Source organism: Bos grunniens, chromosome 13 (assembly GCF_055505025.1).
Source record: "Bos grunniens cultivar Pamir isolate PY7600 chromosome 13, Bosgru_T2T1.0, whole genome shotgun sequence".
Lineage (NCBI taxonomy): Eukaryota > Metazoa > Chordata > Mammalia > Artiodactyla > Bovidae > Bos > Bos grunniens.
This window is the reverse complement of record NC_141177.1, coordinates 35,609,392-35,628,493: the sequence shown is the minus strand read 5'-3', so window position 1 is coordinate 35,628,493 and position 19,102 is coordinate 35,609,392. Positions and strand designations below refer to the sequence as shown.

General features: G+C 41.7%; 1 protein-coding gene across 13 annotated transcripts in view; it reads left to right on the top strand.

The window, feature by feature from the left end:
- Positions 1 to 19,102, top strand: part of SHLD1 (shieldin complex subunit 1) — a 117,020-nt gene that overhangs the window by 1,982 nt on the left and 95,936 nt on the right. For 10 of the 13 annotated variants that reach the window (XM_086333448.1, XM_086333447.1, XM_086333456.1 and 7 more), the window contains exon 2: positions 10,946 to 11,127. In XM_086333448.1, the coding sequence (XP_086189574.1) occupies positions 10,950 to 11,127 (178 nt within the window). In that variant the 5' untranslated portion in view covers positions 10,946 to 10,949. Of the gene's footprint in view, positions 1 to 652; positions 673 to 10,945; positions 11,128 to 11,218; positions 11,603 to 19,102 lie in introns of those variants that run through there. The other 3 variants (XM_086333460.1, XM_086333459.1, XM_086333449.1) reach the window with 2 other exon arrangements.

Sequence of the window (19,102 nt, the reverse complement as noted above, 5' to 3'; positions counted from 1 at the left end):
TGCTCGGAAAGTCCCATGAGTAGAGGAGCCTGGCGGACTACAGTCCGTGGGGTCTCAAGAGTCAAATATGACTAAGCAACTGAGCATGCATGCACACATGAACATCTGTGTACAGTTTGTGCAGACACATGTTTTTATTTCTCTTGAACATATATATTGATACCTAGGAATGGAATTGCCTGATCCAAGTGTAACTCTAACAACTGAGGAACTGCTAAACTGTTTTCCAAAGTACTTGAGCTATTTTACCTTTTTTTGTATATGGAGATCCAGTTGTCTCAGTGTTGAAAAGACTGTTTTTGTCCTGTGGAATTGTCTTGGATGCTGGAGAAAATGAGTTGACCATAAATATAAAATTTTACATCAAAACTCTCAATTTTATTACATTGACCTTTATGACTGTCCTTATTTCAATACTACAGCCTTGATTACTGAAGCTTGTAGTTGGTGGTTTGTTTGTTTGTAGTTGGTTTTGAAATCGAAAAGTATGGATACTATAACTTTGTGTTCTTTGTTTTTAAGATTGTTCGGCTTTATGGACCCCTTGCATTTCCATATGAAGTTTTAAAATAGTTTTGTCAGCATCTGCAAATTAAAAAAAAAAGCCAACAGATTTTGTAAGAATTGTATTCATCCATACATCAATTTGGGCAATATTGTCATTTTAAAATAGTAAGTGTTCTATTCTGTGAACATAGAATGTCTTTCCATTCACTTAGATCTTTAGTTTCTTTCAGTATTTTAAAATAGTTTTCAGTGTACATGCCTTACATATTTTTCATTAAATGTATGGTGGTTTAGTTGCTAAGTTGTGTCCAACTCTTGAGACCTCATGGACTCATGGAGCCCACCAGGCTCCTCTGTCCATGGGATTCTCCAGGCAAGAGTCCTGGAGTGGGTTGCCATTTCCTTCTCCAGGAGTTCTTCCCAACCCAGGAAGAGAACTCAGGTCTCCTGCATTGCAGGCAGAGTCTTTACTGACTGAGCTACAGTATTTTATTCTTTTTATGCTTTTATAAATGAAATTATATTATTATTTTATTTTTATCTTTTTTACAATTTATTTTTGTTTATTTTATTTATCTTTGGCTGCACTGGGTCTTTGTTGCTTTGCGTGGGCTTTCTCTAGTTGCGACGAGTTGGGGCTAGTCTCCAGTTGCAGTGCATGGGCTTCTCGTTGTGGTGACTTCTTTTGTTGTAGAACATGGGCTCTAGAGCACAGGCTAAGTAGTTGTGATGCAAAGGCTTAGTTGCCCCGAGGCATGTGGGATCTTCTTGGACCAGGGGTCAGAGCTGTATCGCTGCATTGGCAGACAAATTCTTAACCACTGGACCACCAGGGAAGTCCTAATTTCATTTTTAGATTGTTTACTGCTAGTGTATATACATACAAATGATTTTTCTGTATTGATCTTTGTATCCTGCAACCTTGATTAACTTGTTTAGTTATTCCACTAGTTTTTTTTTTTTTCCCCTAGTTTTTTTTAAGTGGATTAATTGGGACTTTCTATACATAAGATCATGCTGCTACTGCTAAGTCACTTCAGTCGTGTCCGACTCTGTGTGACCCCATAGACGGCAGCCCACCAGGCTCTGCTGTCCCTGGGATTCTCCAGGCAAGAACACTGGAGTGGGTTGCCATTTCCTTCTCCAATGCATGAAAGTGAAAAGTGTTCTCCAGGCAAGAACACTGGAGTGGGTTGCCATTTCCTTCTCCAATGCATGAAAGTGAAAAGTGAAAGGGAAGTCGCTCAGTCGTGTCCAACTCTTCGCGACCCCATGGACTGCAGCCTACCAGGCTCCTCCGTCCATGGGATTCTCCAGGCAAGAGTACTGGAGTGGGTTGCCATTGTCTTCTCTGATACATAAGATCATGTCTTCTGCTAATAGAAATAGTTTTACTTTTCTTTGTCCAAGCTGGAAAATTTTTATTTCATTTTCTTGCCTAATTGTGCAGCTCAAACCTTCAGTAGAATGTTGTATAGAAATGACGAAAGCAGTTAATATTGTTGCCAATCTTAACACAAAAGCATTCAGTCTTTCACCATTAAGTTCCATGCTAGCTATAGGTTTTTCAAAAATTCCCATTAGAAAAAAAAAAAAAAAATGCCCTTTAGGACTTCCCTGGTGGTCCAGTGGCTAGGGGACATGGGTTTGGTCCTTGGTTAGGGGAAGCTGTGCATGCTGCAATGAGTGGCCAGAAAAAAAAATTACTCTTTATCAGATTGAGGACGTTCCCTTCTATTCCTAGCTTATTGAGTGTTTTGATAGCAAGTGGGTATTTGACTTTGTCAAATTATTGTGTGTGTGTGTGTGTCTGTTGTGGTTTTTGTCCCTTATTCTATTATAGTGTATTACATTGATTTGCAGATGTTAAAGTAACTTTGCATTTCTGGGGTAAGTTCTGCTTGATCACAGAGTACAATCCTTTTTATATGTTGCTAGTTTTGTCTGTATTCATAATATTTGTCTATAGTTTTCTTGTGATGTCTTTGTCTAGTTTTGGTGTTAGGATAATACTGGGCTCATAGAGTAAACTTGGAAGTATTCCCTCCTCTTCCATTTTTTAGAATAGTTATCTACAAGAAGGAAGGATAGCTTCAGTGGGAAGAAACAGGGCTTGTTGGAAAACCTGACAGAAAGAAAGGAGGTTGGGGAACTAGACTAGACATTTCTGAGTGGTAATTAATGTTTCAGAGGAGTAAAGAAGAGGAGAAAGCCTTGGACTGATCCTTGAAGGAGTCCAGTTGGAGATGGAAGATGAACCACAGAGCAGGCAGAGATGGGATGTCGGTCCGATGAGTGGCTTCCTGAAAAGTAAAGAAAGAATGTCAGAAGAAGGAGTTTCTAGAAGTTATGGTGGAGAGACTGAGTTGGTGGAGATGAGGAAATGAGCCAATTCTAGACTCCTGAGAAGTCTGTGGAAGTGAGAGGAGATTGGCTGTAAGGAAGGCAGTTATCAAAGGTTTTCTTTTTGCTTTACTTTCTTGACAACTTTTCATATTGATATAATTATACCCTTTCAGAAAATTGCAAGACTAGTACAAGGAACTCTCAAATAACATTTTCCAGATTCACCAATTGTCTACACTTGCCCCATTTACTTTGTCATTCTCTCTCTTATACATGTACATATATCTGGAAGTTCTCAGTTCATATATTGTTGAAGCCTAGCTTGAAGGATTTTGAGCATTACCTTGCTAGCATGCAAAATGAATGTAATTGTGGGTAGTTTGAACATTCTTTGGCATTGTTCTTCTTTGGGATTGGAATGAAAGCTGACTTTTCCAGTCCTGTGGCCACTGCTGAGTTTTCCAAATTTGCTGGCATATTGGGTACAACACTTTAACAACATAGTCTTTTAGGATTTTAAACAGCTCAGCTTGAATTTCAACACTTCCACTAACTTTGTTCATATTAATGCTTCTTAAAGCCCACTTGCCTTCACACTCCAGGATATCTGACTCTAGGTGAGTGACCACACCATTGTGGTTATCCAGGCCATTAAGATCTTTTTTGTATAGTTCTGTGTATTCTTGCCACCTCTTCTAAATACCTCCTGCTTCTGTTAGGTCCTTGCCATTTCTGTCCTTTATTTTGCCCATCTTTGCATGAAATGTTCCCTTGGTATCTCTTATTTTCTTGAAGAGATCACTAGTGTTTTCCATTCTGTTGCTTTCCTCTGTTTCTTTGCATTGTTCACTTAAGAAGGCTTTCTTATCTCTCCTTGCTATTCTTTGGAACTCTGCATTCAGATGGGTATATCTTTTCTTTTATCCTTTGCCTTTTTACTTTCTCTTCTCTTCTTAGCTATTTGTAAGGCTGTTGAGAGTCCCTTGGATAGGGGAGATCAAGCAGTCAATCCTAAAGGAAAAGGAGATCAAGCAAGGAGATCAAGCAAAGAGATCAAGCAAAGAGATCAAGCTAGTCAATCCTAAAGGAAAAGGAACCCTGAATATTCATTGGAAGGACTGATGCTGAAGCTGAAGCTCCAATACTTTGGCCTCCTGATGCGAAGAGCTGATTCATTGGAAAAGACTCTGATTCTGGGAAAGATTGAGGGCAGAAGGAGAAGAGGGCAACAGAGGATGAGATGCTTGGATGGCATTACGGACTCAACGGACATGAGTTTGCAAACTTATGGAGCAAACTCCAGGAGTTGGTGATGGACAGGGAAGCCTGGCATGCTGCAGTCCATGGGGTCACAAAGAGTCAGACATGTCTGGCTGACTGAACAACAACAAAAATATATATGAATATGTTGCAGACATCATGTTTCTCTAAAACTAAAATATTTGGGTACCATTCCAAAGAATAAGGACATTCTTTTATATACCAGTTTTTATTGAAAATGAGAACGATTTAAAAAGTGTAAGTGAAGATCCAGTGAAACAGAAGCCAGAGAAGGGATTATCATCACTTAAGGCTTCTGGAAAGGTCCAGAGAGTTGAATCTAAAACCCAGGTATAGTTGTTGGCCTTTGCCACATAAGGGATAGCTTGGCTCAAATGGTAAAGAATCTGTCTGCAATTTAGGAGACCCAGGTTCCATCCCTAGGTCAGGAAGATTCCCTGGAGAAGGGAATGGCAACCTGCTCTAGTATTCTTGCCTGGAAAAATTCCATGGACAGAAGAGCCTTGCAAGTCCATGGGGTTGCAAAGAGTTGGACATGACTGAATGCAGATACGGGAGCCTTTATTATGTTTTGATGGAAATGAAGTTCCTCTGCTGGATTCTATTTCCTTGTCAGTTGGGTAGTAAGATGATCTATTGAAATGAAGAGGAAGTTGTTTGAGTGATGGGGACGGTCATTGAAGAAGAGTAGAGAAAACATAAGGACTTCCCTGGTGGCTCAGATGGTAAAGCATCTGTCTAAAATGAGGGAGATCCATGTTCGATCCCTGGGTCGGGAAGATACCCTGGAGGAGGATATGGCAACCCACTCCAGTACTATTGCCTGGAAAATCCCGTGGATGGAGGAGCCTGATAGACTACAGGCCATGGGGTCGCAAAGAGTCGGACATGACTGAGCGACTTCACTCACTCACTCAGAGAAAACCTGAAAGTGTTGAGGGACTTTCCTTTGGTCCAGTGGCTAAGGTTCTGTGCTAACAATGCACAGGGCCTGGGTTTGATCGCTGGTCAGGAAACTAGATTCCACATGCAGCAACTAAAACCTGGGGCATCCAAATAAGTAAATATTTTTAAAAAGCAGGGGACTGAGAGGAAGTTATGAGATAAACATCTCGGGATTTATTTGGCCAGACAGCCCATTATATGTGGGTACTCAGATAGTTAGAGTGAGTCAGTCTGCCCTCACCTGTTTGATGACTCTCATGTCCAGTAGGTAGATAGTTGAGGAAAAGACAGGATGGGCAGAGTGGGGAAGATCAGGGTATTAATAAGATTGTGGACCGTAAAATATACTGGTAAAGAAGCAAGATGGCTGCAGAATGGGAAATAGAGGGGCAAATGGGCTGGTGATAGTCTGGGAAGAGAGGAGCTTATGATTTGTTTTTTAATTATTACTATTTTTACTTCTTGGAGCTAGCCATTATTGAATGCAGAGACTATACTAAGTATTTTATGTGCATACATTTTGTATAATTCTTATGACAACCATTTTTATAGATGAGGAAACTGAGGTTAAGTGACTTGCCCAGGATGACAGCTAAAATATGAGGTCTGTCTCTCCAACTCCAGAGCTCCTGCATATCTTCGGGCATTTCTGAAATCTTCCTAGCTGTGTTCCCTGCTTCATGTTTACTCTCCTCTGACAGAGCGAGCCTTTGAAAATGCAAACTGATTATATCTTAAGCATCCCCTCAGAAGCTTTCATTATTATCAATTTTTAAATGGAAATATGTATAAAAATAAGGTGAATTGACAGAGTAATAGAGGGTTGGATAGCTGTATCTGAAAAAGAGAATCATAGTAAAATGTTAATTGTGAAATCTAGGCGAAGACCATGTGTGACAAGCCCACAGCTAAGATCAGGAACAAGACAATGATGGCTACACTTGCCACTTCTATTCAACATAGGATTGGAAGTTATAGCCAGAGCAATTAGGCAAGAAAAGAAGTGAAAGGCATCTCAATTGGAAAAGAAGTAAAACTGTCACTGTTTGCAAATGACATGATATTATGAATGGAAAACCTAAAACCTCTGTCAACAAACTATTGGAACTAATACATTCAGCAAAGTTGTGAGATATAAAATCAACACAAAAAAATCTGTTACATAGTGAACTATTGAAAAGAGAAATTAAGACTACAATCCCATTTACAGTTGCATCAAAAAGAATAAAATACCTTGGAATAAATTTTCTTTTTAAAATTTTTTTGTTTTTACCTAGGAATAAATTTAACCAAGAAAATGAAAGATCTGTATAGTGAAAACTACAAGATATTAATGAAAGAAATTAAAGAAGACACAAATACATGGAAAGATTCTGTGCTCATGGATTGAAAGAATTAATATTAAAATGTCCATGCTACCCCAAACCATATGCATATTCAGTGCAATATCTATCAAAATCCCAATGACATTTTTCACAGTAATAAAACAACAACAACAAAATACTAAAATTTGTGGAACTATGAAAGATGCTGAATAGCCATAGCAATCTTGAGAATGAAGCTTCAGGTATCATGCTCCCTGATTTATATTACAAAGCTATAATAATTAAAACAGTATGGTATTGGCATAAACACATAAATCAGTAGAACAGAATAGAGAGTTCAGAAATAAGCCTATACATAGATGATCAGTTAGTTTATGATAAAGGAGACAAGCATATTCAATGGGGAAAGGATAGTCTTTTCAATATATGGTGCTGGGAGAATTGGCAGCCACATGCAAAAGAATGAAACTGGACCACTATACGCAAAAATTAACTCAAATGGATTAAAGACTTGAATTTAAGACCTAAAAAAGTAAAATTCCTATACCATATAGGTCTTGGCAGTGATTTTTTTAATCCAAAACCAAAACCAACTGAGCTATCAGGGAAGCCACATGTGAATACATTATATAATACATATAAAGCTTTTTTGGATTCTACATATAAGAGAGATCATAAAGTATTTGTCTTTCTCTGACTCATTTCATTTATAATGCCCTCTAGGTCCATTCACATTGCTGCAAATGGCAAGATTTACTCTTTTATATGGCAGAATATTACATTGTATATATGTGGCTTCCCTGATAGCTCAGTTGGTTAAGAATCTGCCTGCAATGCAGGAGACCCTTGGTTGATTCCAAGGCACCTTTGTAGGCAGGCAGGATACTTGGTTGTCATTCACTGACCTGCTTGTTCCCTTCCAGAAGCCTCTAGAGCAGTGTTTGGTAAGATGAGAGCAGAAGGAGGAGCCACAGATGCCTGCAGCAGATATGTTTGCTGAAATTTCAGGCTTAGTAGGCTAATTCAGCACCTGTGCAAAGACAGGATGTTCTTACTTCTTTGGGAACCTTGATCACTCCTTTCAGAAACAATCGGCTGATGTCTTGGCTCACTGTCTGCCTAAAGGAATGTCCACAATGGCATGTGACTGGGTGCCCTCAGACAAGAATGATCTCGCCATGTCTCTCTGTTTATTTGTTTTTATACCTCCCTATTTTTGCCTGATCAGGTGGTAGCTTGGGCTGCAGTCAGGAGGCTCTGAGGCACAGAAGGCTGGCAGGTCTTAGAGCTGGGTTCATCCTAGGTTGATACTTTCTACACAGGTTTCCTTGGGTGAGTTACTCTGCTTCTGCTGTGTTTGGGAACTGACTATCTGACTGTAAATGAGGGTGATATGTAATAAAATTACCTGCCTCATAGGACTGTTGTGGCGGAAGCTCTTAGCACAGTGCCTGGCATCCAATAAGCACTCAATAAATGTTAACTTCTCGTATTAGTATACTGTTCATGTTATTCTGAAATTGCTTCTGTCATTCAGACATACATCTTTCAAGTTCTGACTGTCATTTTAACAGCTGGATAGTATTCCATAGTTTGGAATACTGCTCCTCCCAAGCCTGTGTTTCTCCTGTCTGCTCTAAGTCAATTGATAATATAGCCCCATCACTGAAGCTGTCACTCCTTGTTGACTCCTGGTTCCTCTTTAGCCCCTTTATCCATTTAGTTATTAAGTTTGACTCTCATCTCTGTTCCTAAATATGTTCTTAACCTGCCCTCTGCTCTTGGCTGCTAGTGTCCTGCCCTCATTCACATGCTCTTCCTCCCTGGGACCACAGCAGGTGACTGAATTCCTGTTGCTTCTGAAATTGCCTGCCACTGGGCTTACTTAGGCCCTGCAAGTCTGTTGCTGTCCAGCTGCCAAATCTGCAGATCTGACCATGTGTCTTCTCTTCATGGTGCTTGATGGCCCATGGCAGTCACAAGGCATAATGTTGACCTTAGTAAGGTTTACTGATGACAGCTGATGAGGCAGAGAGTAGCAGAGGGTCCATGATCTTCCCAGGCCCATAATTACTTTACAGAGAGGTGGGCAGGGCTGACAAAGAGCCTTTCAGCCCTCAGGTAGACATCAACCAGGTGGGGTAAGGGACACCTAGTTTTTAACAAGAAATGTCCAAGTGGTGAACCAAAGTAAGCCGCCTTTGAGGTTTTCAGAGCTCAGCTAGAGGATGTGTGTATCTAAGTTGTTGACAAGTCCAGGCCTTGCTGTCCTTCCTAGAGGTGGTAAGGAAGAGCAGAGGTCCCATGGCCATCTATCTGCAACCACAGGTTTGTCCCTCCCCGGTTAACCAATATGTGACTGTCCTTGACTCTCACTTCACACTCCCGACACCCCTTGCTACTTGGAGTGGGCCAAGCTGGTTCTTCTGGGAGCCAGCCGTGGCCTGCCCCATGCCTGGGGACAGTCTCCTCCAGAAGGCCCACTGCCCCTCTCTGGGTGTCTCTCCACCTTATCATGGTGTTAGCATTGTCTGTCTCTGTGTTTGGATCATCCAAACGTAAGCAACTCAAAGGAAGTATCTATCATACTCACCTTTGTATCCTCGAGGCCTGACATGTTAACAGTTGTCTGAAGGTTACAGAAGAAGATGCAAGTCACCTGTAATCTCACTACCCAGGAATTCAGTTCACTTCAGTTCAGTTGCTCAGTCATGTCCGACTCTTTGCGACCCCATGAACTGCAGCACGCCAGGCCTCCCTGTCCATCACCAACTCCCGGAGTTCACCCAGACTCATGTCCATCGAGTCAGTGATGCCATCCAGCCATCTCATCCTCCGTTGTCCCCTTCTCCTCTTGCCCCCAATCCCTCCCAGCATCAGAGTCTTTTCCAATGAGTCAACTCTTCGCATGAGGTGGCCAAAGTACTGGAGTTTCAGCTTTAGCATCAGTCCTTCCAAAGAAATCCCAGGGCTGATCTCCTTCAGAATGGACTGGTTGGATCTCCTTGCAGTCCAAGGGACTCTCAAGAGTCTTCTCCAACACCACAGTTCAAAAGCATCAATTCTTCGGCACTCAGCCTTCTTCACAGTCCAACTCTCACATCCATACATGACCACAGGAAAAACCATAGCCTTGACTAGACAGACCTTTGTTGGCAAAGTAATGTCTCTGCTGTTGAATATGCTATCTAGGTTGGTCATAACTTTTCTTCCAAGGAGTAAACGTCTTTTAATTTCATGGCTGCAGTCACCATCTGCAGTGATTTTGGAGCCCCCAAAAATAAAGTCTGACACCGTTTCCACTGTTTCCCCATCTATTTCCCATGAAGTGATGGGACCAGATGGCATGATCTTCGTTTTCTGAATGTTGAGCTTTAAGCCAACTTTTTCACTCTCCACTTTCACTTTCATCCAGGAATTAAACCACTGAATTAATTATCACTGGAATTAAGATGGAGTATACTGGCGAATTCCATGGACTGAGGAGCCTGGCAGGCAGTCCATGGGGTCACAAAGAGTTGGACATGACTGAGCTACTAACACTTTCACTTTTACTTTTCATACCCTTCCAGACTTGTTTTTTCTACCTATGTAGGTGTGTACATACATGCTAAGTTGCTTCAGTCGTGTCCCCTTCTTTGCAATTCTATCGACTGTAGCCCTCCAGGCTCTTCTATTCATGAGATTCTCCAGGCAAGAATACTGGAGTGGGTTGCCATGCCCTCCTCCAGGGGCTCTTCCCATCCCAGGGGTTGAACTAGAGTCTCTTACGTCTCCTGCTTTGAAAGGTGGGTTCTTTACCACTAGTGCCACCTGGGAAGCCCGTTCTAGCTATAGGTCTGTATCTTTCATACACACGCATCTCACACATGATATTTTATAAAATCTGTAGTTTTTAAATCTTTTTCCATTTACTATATCATGGACAGTTTCCCATATTGTTAAATATTTATTCAGACCTTGGATTGTACTGCTGCACAGTATTTCATCCTTATCAGACATGCAGTTCATTTTCCAGTTGATATTATTCATGGTTTCTTTCTGTACTGAGAATTATTTATTTCTCATAATGGAGAGACATAGTGAACAAATCGGAGAAGGCAGTGGCACCCCACTCCAGTACTCTTGCCTGGAAAATCCCATGGATGGAGGAGCCTGGTAGGCTGCAGTCCATGGGGTCGCTAAGAGTCGGATATGATTGAGCGACTTCACTTTCACTTTTCACTTTCATGCATTGGAGAAGGAAATGGCAACCCACTCCAGTGTTCTTGCCTGGAGAATCCCAGGGATGGGGGAGCCTGGTGGGCTGCCGTCTATGGGGTCGCACAGAGTCAGACATGACTGAAGTGACTTAGCAGTAGCAGTAGCAGCAGTGAACAAATACTGGGTCTAAAATGAAGACAAAACCATTAATAACAGGAAAGTAAATTATTCTGATTCTACTGTTGTTTGGCCTTTAAGGTGCTTTAAGCCATGGCTGTAATGGAGGCTTCTCTCATGCAATGCCTTCTATATTGAATTGTCTCATTTTTTTCATGCAGGACTATGGCAACCCAGGAGACCACACCAGGTAGCCAGACAGAGGAGAGCAATGCTTTGGACCTGCCATCAGCTTATGACATAAGGGATTATGTGTTGCAGAGACCCAGCCAGCACACCAACAGTGAGGCTTTTAGTTCTGAGGAAGCTTGTTCTATTCCTTGCTCTTCTGATGTGGATCCAGGTAAGAAGCAAAGTTTAAAGCAAACTAATATTAAACAAACAAAAACCTCCTGACATACCCGTATGTGACAGTTTGTTTCTCTGCCTTCCAGTGGTGGATCTCTGAGGAATCATTCCTTGTCTTGGAGAGAAAAACATCTAAGTGAAACTGTTGGGAGAGACTTCAAAGGACAGCCTCCCTGGTGAAACCAGGGCTAGGAGTGGTTTCCTGGAGGCCCTTTTGTCTGAGTCTCTTTCTGATCTCCATCCAAATACATTTAGAGGCAGGGACCACTTGGTTCAATAGGGAGAGTGGAATTGTTTTTTTTGTTTTGTTTTGTTCTTTTAAAATTTCAGAAAGAGGGCAGTGGGAGGGTGGTTCAAGATGGGGAACACGTGTACACCCATGGCTGATTCATGTCAATGTATGGCAAAAACAACGACAATATTGTAAAGTAATTGGCCTCCAATTAAAAGAAAAAAAAAACTTCAGAAAATAGCCATGTGGGCCTGTTGTGTGTCATGGAGACTTTGGTGTTTCTCTTACGAAGTATACTCTGAATTTAGGCAACAACCCTTTTGTAAGTTTCCCGGACTGAATTGCTTAAAAGTGTATTATTTAAGTTTAGTGACAGTTCTTTGACCTAGTTAGTGACTATTTCTGGTTGTAAGCCTGTCTCCTCCCTGTTTATTGCCTAATCCAAGCCCAGATGTTCGCAGATTCAGAGTTCTGCCACTTACTGGTTATGTGACTTGGGTCATATTTCTTAACCCCTCTGAGCTCTAGGATTGTCTACAGAATGGGAATCAGAATGCTTGCCTCGTGGAGTAGGTTTAACTCAGGGAACAGTATCAGGGACCCATCATAGTGTTTGCCATACATAGTCAGTTGCTGTTATTCTGGTGCTATTGTTACTGTTGTTAATATTAAGAAACCCAAATAGTATTTTTTTCTAATGTGGAAAATTGTATTTATTTCCAAATATGTATTTTTAAAGAGCACTCAGGCACTGAGAAAATGTTGGCCGTAAAGATGATGAGTTCATCATCTGGCAACATCGTCCGAGTTGCCAGCAAGTAAGGTGTGTGCCTATCATTGTCTTTAAGAATTCTGTGGGAAAAAAATACTTTTAAACTCCTTTATGTTTCTGTTCTGATTTTTTTTAATTAATTAATTTTTTATTGAAGGATAATTACTTTACAGAATTTTGCAGTTTTCTGTCAAACCTCAACATGAATCAGCCATAGGTATACATATATCCCCTCCCTTTAGAAGCTCCCTCCCCGTCCCACCCATCTAGGTTGATACAGAGCCCCTGTTTGAATTTCCTGAGCCATACAGCAAATTCCCGTTGGCTATCTATTTTACATATGGTAATGTAACTTTCCATGTTACTCTTTCTATTCATCTCACCCTCTCCTCCCCTTTCCCCATGTCCATTTGTCTATTTTCTATGTCTGTTTCTCCATTGTCACCCTGTAAATAAATTCTTCAGTACCATTTTTCTAGATTCCGTATATATGTGTTAGAATATGGTATTTATCTTTATCTTTCTGACTCACTTCACTCTGTATAATAGGTTCTAGGTTTATCCACCTCATTAGAATTGACTCAAATGCATTCCTTTTTATGGCTGAGTAATATTCCATTGTGTATATGTACCACAACTTCTTTATCCATTCATTTGTTGATGGACATCTAGGTTGCTTCCATGTTCTAGCTATTGTAAATAGTGCTGCAATGAACAATGGGATATATGTGTCTCTTTCAATTTTGGTTTCCTCAGGGTATATGCCTAGGAGTGGGATTGCTGGGTCCTATGACTCCAGTACTTTGGCCACCTCATGCGAAGAGTTGACTCATTGGAAAAGACTGTGATGCTGGGAGGGATTGGGGGCAGGAGGAGAAGGGGACAACAGAGAATGAGATGGCTGGATGAGTCTGAGTGAACTCCGGGAGTTGGTGATGGACAGGGAGGCCTGGCGTGCTGCGATTCATGGGGTCGCAAAGAGTCGGACACGACTGAGCGACTGATCTGATCTGATCTGATCTAATGGTGGTTTTATTCCTAGTTTTTTAAGGAATCTCCATACGTCTTCCATAGCAGCTATATAAATTTACATTCCCATCAATAGTGCAAGAGCGTTCCCTTTTCTCCACACCCTCTCCTCCACATCCTCTCCAGCATTTGTTGTTTGTAGACTTTTTGATGAGGGCCGTTCTGACCAGTGTGAGGTGATATCTCTTTGTAATTTTGATTTACATTTCTCTAATAATGAGTGATGTTGACCATCTTTTCATGTGTTTGTTAGCCATCTGTATGTCTTCTTTGGAGAAATGTCTGTTTATCTATTTAGGTCTTTTCCCCACTTTTTGATTGGGTTGTTTGTTTTTCTGGTATTGAGTTGCATGAGCTGCTTGTATATTTTGGAATTAATCCTTTGTCAGTTGTTTCATTTGCTATTATTTTCTCCCACTCTGAGCCTTGTCTTTTCACCTTGTTTATAGTTTCTTTGGCTGTGCAAAAGTTTTTAAGTTTAATCAGGTCCCACTTGTTTACTTTTGTTTTTATTTCTGTTACTCTAGGATGCGGGTCATAGAGGATCTTACTTTGATTTATGTCATTGAGTGGTCTGCCTATGTTTTCCTCTAAGAGTTTTATAGTTTCTGCTCTTACATTTAGGTCTTTAATCCATTTTGAGTTTATCTTTGTGTATGGTGTTAGGAAGTGTTCTAATTTCATTCTTTTACATGTAACTGTCCAGTTTTCCCAACACCATTTATTGAATATGTATTCTGATTTTTAGGACATAGTAATCGGGATCAGTCAGCCTCCTTTAGTTCTAAGCAAGAACTAACTTATTTCTTATCCTTTTTCCTCTAGGCTCAGGATTGTAGTTTATTTAACCTTTGCTCTTTCCTTCCCAAGCTGGTGGCTCTGCATTACTTCTCATCCCAAAGAGAACAACTGTTACCTACTTTGAATTGAGGTGACCGTTGAAAGGTTTATATTGGATTTAAAATCTAGCCATTTCATGGAAAAAAGATTATTTTGGAAGCCGTTATAAAGGTCTGAAAGTGGAAAGGAGTACTCCAATCTGAGACAGCTGTTTTGCATAGCATGGGTGGTAGTGGTGCTGCATAGACTGCCTGGTTTGAGTTCTGGTTCTGCTTTTTTCTGTGGTTTGGGTACATCGTTTGGCCTCTCTGTGTAGGTTCCCTCATTTGTAAGATGGAGATAGTAATGCCTACCTTGTCATGGGGCAGCCGTAATAAGAGTCAAAGTGTATGAGGCATGATGCCTGGCACATGGTGGGCTTTGGAAACCCAGCTCTTCATGCGTTTAGCTCCTGGGCCTCTTAACACACCACCACGGTGACGAGACTCCTTTTTTTTTTTTATAATTTGAAGTATAGTTGACATTCAATATTATATAAGTTACAAGTACACAACATAGTGATTCAAAATTTTTAAAGGTTATACTCCATTTACAGCTGTTATAAGATATTGGTGATATTCCCAATTATATGGTATATCCTTATAGTGTATTTATTTTGTGCATAATAACTTATACCACTTAATCCTCTTTGCATCTTACCCCTCCTGTTCTTCTTCTCCCCACTAGTAACCACTAGTTTGTTCTCTATATCTGTGTGTCTGTTTCTTTTTTGTTATACTTACTGGTTTGTTTTATTTTTTAAATGCTATGTATATAAGTGGTCTGACATTTAACTTAGGCTGATACTCCCCAAGTCCATTCATGTTGTTGCAAATGGCAAAATTTTGTCTTTGTTTATGGCTGAGTAGTATTCCACGATATATACATACTCCATCTTCTTTTTTCATTCACCTGTTGATGGACACTTAAGTTGCTTCCATATCTTAGCAATTATAAGTAGTGCTGCTGTGAATATTGGAGTACATATATCTTCTCGAATTACTGATTTTGTTTTTTTCAGATGTATACCCAGGAGTGGAATTTTTGGGTCATATGACAGTGCTTTAGGTTTTTGAGAAAACTCCATACTGTTTTAGTGTGGAGTGGCTAAACTCCACACATTAGTGGCTGCACCAATTTCCATTCTCATCAACAACATATAAGGGTTCCCTTTTCTCTACATCTTCATGACAAGTTCCATTTAAATTCATAACCTCCCACCTCAAGTGGAGCCTCCTTGTTGCCCATCCATCACACAAATTTTCCCCAACAAGTTTACCCTCCTGGGTCACTGTGTAGTATTTTCTCCTCTCTTTGCAAATCCCTATTACCTCCTTCAACCTTTCTCTCAGCTGCTCTTGGTTTCCTATTTCATCAAGAAAACAGAAGCTCTCAGAAGAGCACACGCTCACACCCCACACCCATCAGCTTCCTTCCCTCTTCCCTCTTGTTTCTGTGGGAGACCCACCCCTGCCTATTCCTCTCTTCCTGTCTACTTTCATCTGCTCAACGTCGGCACTTCTGGTAATCTCCTGCATCATGGGTTTCTTCTCTACTGGTCATTCTCATGATTGTACAGACATGTTTTAATAGCTCCCATCTTCACTAAATAACCACCCTAGACCCCAAATTCCCCTCTAGTTATAGTCTCATTCCTCTGTTCTCTGCTACAGAAAAACCCTCAAAAAAGTCATCTACACTTGCTGTTTCCAGTTTCTCTTTTCCTTGTTTCTCCTAAAACCCTCCAACCTGGCTTCTAGCTCCATCACTCCAAGGAAATAGCTCTTGTCAAGGTCACTGTTAGATCAAAAGCCTTCTTCTTCTTCTTCTTTTTAAATATTTATTTATTTGGCTGCACCAGGTCTTAGTTGCTGGCACATAGGACCCTTAGTTGCAGCATGTGGGATCCAGTTCCCTGACCAGGGATCAAACCCATACCGTTTGCATTGGGAGTATGGATTCTTAGTCACTGGATCACCAGGGAAGTTCCTAAGCCTTCTCCTCCTTCATCTGTCAGCAGCATTGACTTTTTTCCTTCTTGAATTCTTTCTTCATTGGGCTTTCAGGGAAGCAGCATCTTCTTACTTGTCAATTTATTTTTAGTCTCTTTTGCCTGATTCCTTCTTCTCCAGCCCTTTAGTGTTGGAGAGCCTGGGGCTGAGTTGCCAGCTCTTTATTCTGTCATCACGTACTTCCTGAGTGATTTTATCCAGTGTCAGGGCCTTAAATGCCCTCAGTGCCCTGCTGAGTCCCAGATTTCTCTCTCCAGCTTGGATCTCTGGCTTGACATTTAGACTAACTGTGTACTTGACCTCATCACTTAGATTTCTATTAGAGTTTCCAAATTTGACATGAAGTGAAGTGAAAGTTGCTCAGTCATGTCTAACTCTTTGTGACCCCTTGGACTATACAGTCCATGGAATTCTCCAGGCTTTCCCTTCTCCATGGGATCTTTCCAACCCTGGGATCGAACCCAGGTCTCCTGCATTGCAGGCGGTTTCTTTACCTGCTGACCACAGTACATACCCTAAACCAAATTCCTGATTCCTCTACCCCTTCATGTATACGTATATGTACCTGTTCTTTGAGATTCTGTCACCTCAAAAAAGTGCTTCCATCCTTCTGCTCACTTAGGCAGGATCCTAGGAGTCGTCCTCAACTTCTTTCTTTCTCTTTAATCTCATATCCAGTCCATCAGCAAATCCTGTCAATTCGCCTTCAGAGTAAATCTAGACTAAACATTTTTTGTCATTTCCAGGCTACACCTTGGTCCCTGCTTCTATCCTCTTGTCTTCTGGGTTATTGTTAAATCTCCTAACTAGCTTTTCCCACATCTAATCTATCCTCCTACAGTTTCTTCTTAACACACCAGAGGATCCTTTTAAAATGTAAATCATATTATGTTAGTCCTTGGTAGCTTCTTATTTGACTCAGAACTTAATCCAAACTTAACAGGACTTGGGCTTCCCAGGTGACTCAGTGGTAGGCAATCCCTGTGAAATGCAGGAGACATGGGTTCTGTCTCTGGGTCAGCAAGATCCCCTGGAGAAGGAAACAGCAACCCACTCCAGTTTTCTTGCCTGGGAAATATGGACAGAGGAGCCTAAGTAAGTAAGTGTTAGTCGCTCAGTCGTGCCCGACTCTTTGCGACCCCAGGGACTGCAGCCCACCAGGCTCCTCTGTCCATGAGATTTTCCAGGCAAGGATACTGGAGTGGGTTGCTATTTCCTTCTCCAGGGGATCTTCCTAACTTAGGGATTGAACCCAGGTCTTCTGCACTGCAGGCAGATTCTTTACTGACTGAGCTACAAGGGAAGCCCGCAAAAGTGGGTTGCCATTCCCTTCTCCAGGAGATCTTCCTGACCCAGGGATTTAACCCAGTCTCCTGCACTGTAGGCAGACACTTTACTGTCTGAGCCACCAGGGAGCCTGGTGGGCTACAATTAATGGGACAGTCCATAGGGTTGCAAAAGAGTTGGACACAACCTCCTTCCCTGGTAGATCAGAGGGTAAAGCATCTGCCTGCAGTGCAGGAGTACCTGGGTTTGATCCCTGGGTCGGGAAGATCCCCTGGAGAAGGGAATGGCAACCCACTCCAGTATTCTTTCCATGGATGGGATTCTCCCATGGGGAGGAGTCTGGTAGGCTATAGTCCTGGTAGGGTCTAGTGACTAAAACCACTACAACAACAACAGCCAAGACTTACCTGGAGCCATGCCCCTGGGTCCCGGGCCTGGCCTCTCTGACCTTACCTTGTACCATCCCACCCATCCCCACACTGGCGTGGGCTGCCGCCCTCCAAGCTCACCCTTCAGAGAGGCCCATCCTTGCCTCTCTCCTGCCAGTGCTCCCTCACTACATCCTTCCCTTTATTCTTTATTCTTCCCTTTATGGCTTTATTCTTTCCCATAGCCCATAGTGCCATTGGGCACCCTATGTATTTTATTGTTTATTTGTCTCCCCCAACTAGAACATAAATTTCGGGATGGCAGGTTTTGAAAATAAAAACCCTCAAAAAAACAAAACAAAACAAAACAGCACACACTAACAAGAAAACCCTCAAAAACAAAATTAAAAACAAAAAAATGAATAAGTAAATGCTAACTGTTATTATTATGATTTCATTATGAGACAGGCCCTGTGGATTTGGTACTGAAGTTGATCATAACATAAAATGTCTCCACTCCCCTCCTCCCTCCCCCTACACACATTGCCTAAGGCTGGTTATGGATGACTTTGGAAGATTGACTGTGGATGACAGTGTGAGTGTTGGGAGTCATAGGCAACACTGAATTAGGTGAAGCTGATGCCAGTAGCTTAGCCTGTCTGTAAACAAGTGCCGAATCAAACTTTAGAGACTGTTTTGGGTTAAGTAGAAAAGTGAAGTGTTATTGCTTTGCTAGGCAAAGAGGGACACAGCAGGATCCTGCCTCAAAAACTATGTGTCCCAACCTGAGAGGATTTGATAAGGAGTTTTATAACAAAGCTTGGTGGCTCAGATGGTAAAGCGTTTGCCTACAATGTGGGAGACCCGGGTTCGATCCCTGAGTTGGGAAGATCCCCTGGAGAAGGAGATGGCAACCTACTCCAGTACCCTTGCCTGGAAAACCCCATGGATGGAGGAGCCTGGAGGGCTACGGTGCATGGGGTCACAGAGAGTCGGACAGACTGAACTTCACTTTTTATAACAATATTTCAGTGTTTGGTTGCTGACAAGATTAGGGTGTGTGCAGTGTCTCAGGTCTCCTCATCTTGATGAGCTTCCCCGGTCCCTTTAATCTTGCCTCAGGTGGTTTCTTGGCTGCTCCTCCTTTGAGAAAGTTCACATCTGCTCTCTGGAAGTCAAGGAAAGTTATGGGAGCTGGAATCTTGCCTACAAGAAACGGGGGACAGTACGCTGGGGTCCAACAGGAGGCATCCATCTGTTTGTTTAACAGCCTGCATCTAATAGTTCATGCTAAAGGGAAATAATTGGGCTCAGGTTTATCCACCACAGAAGGACTTCATTCTAACATCACTGAGGGATGCTTACATGGAAAGCTGGTTATTTTGTTGTAA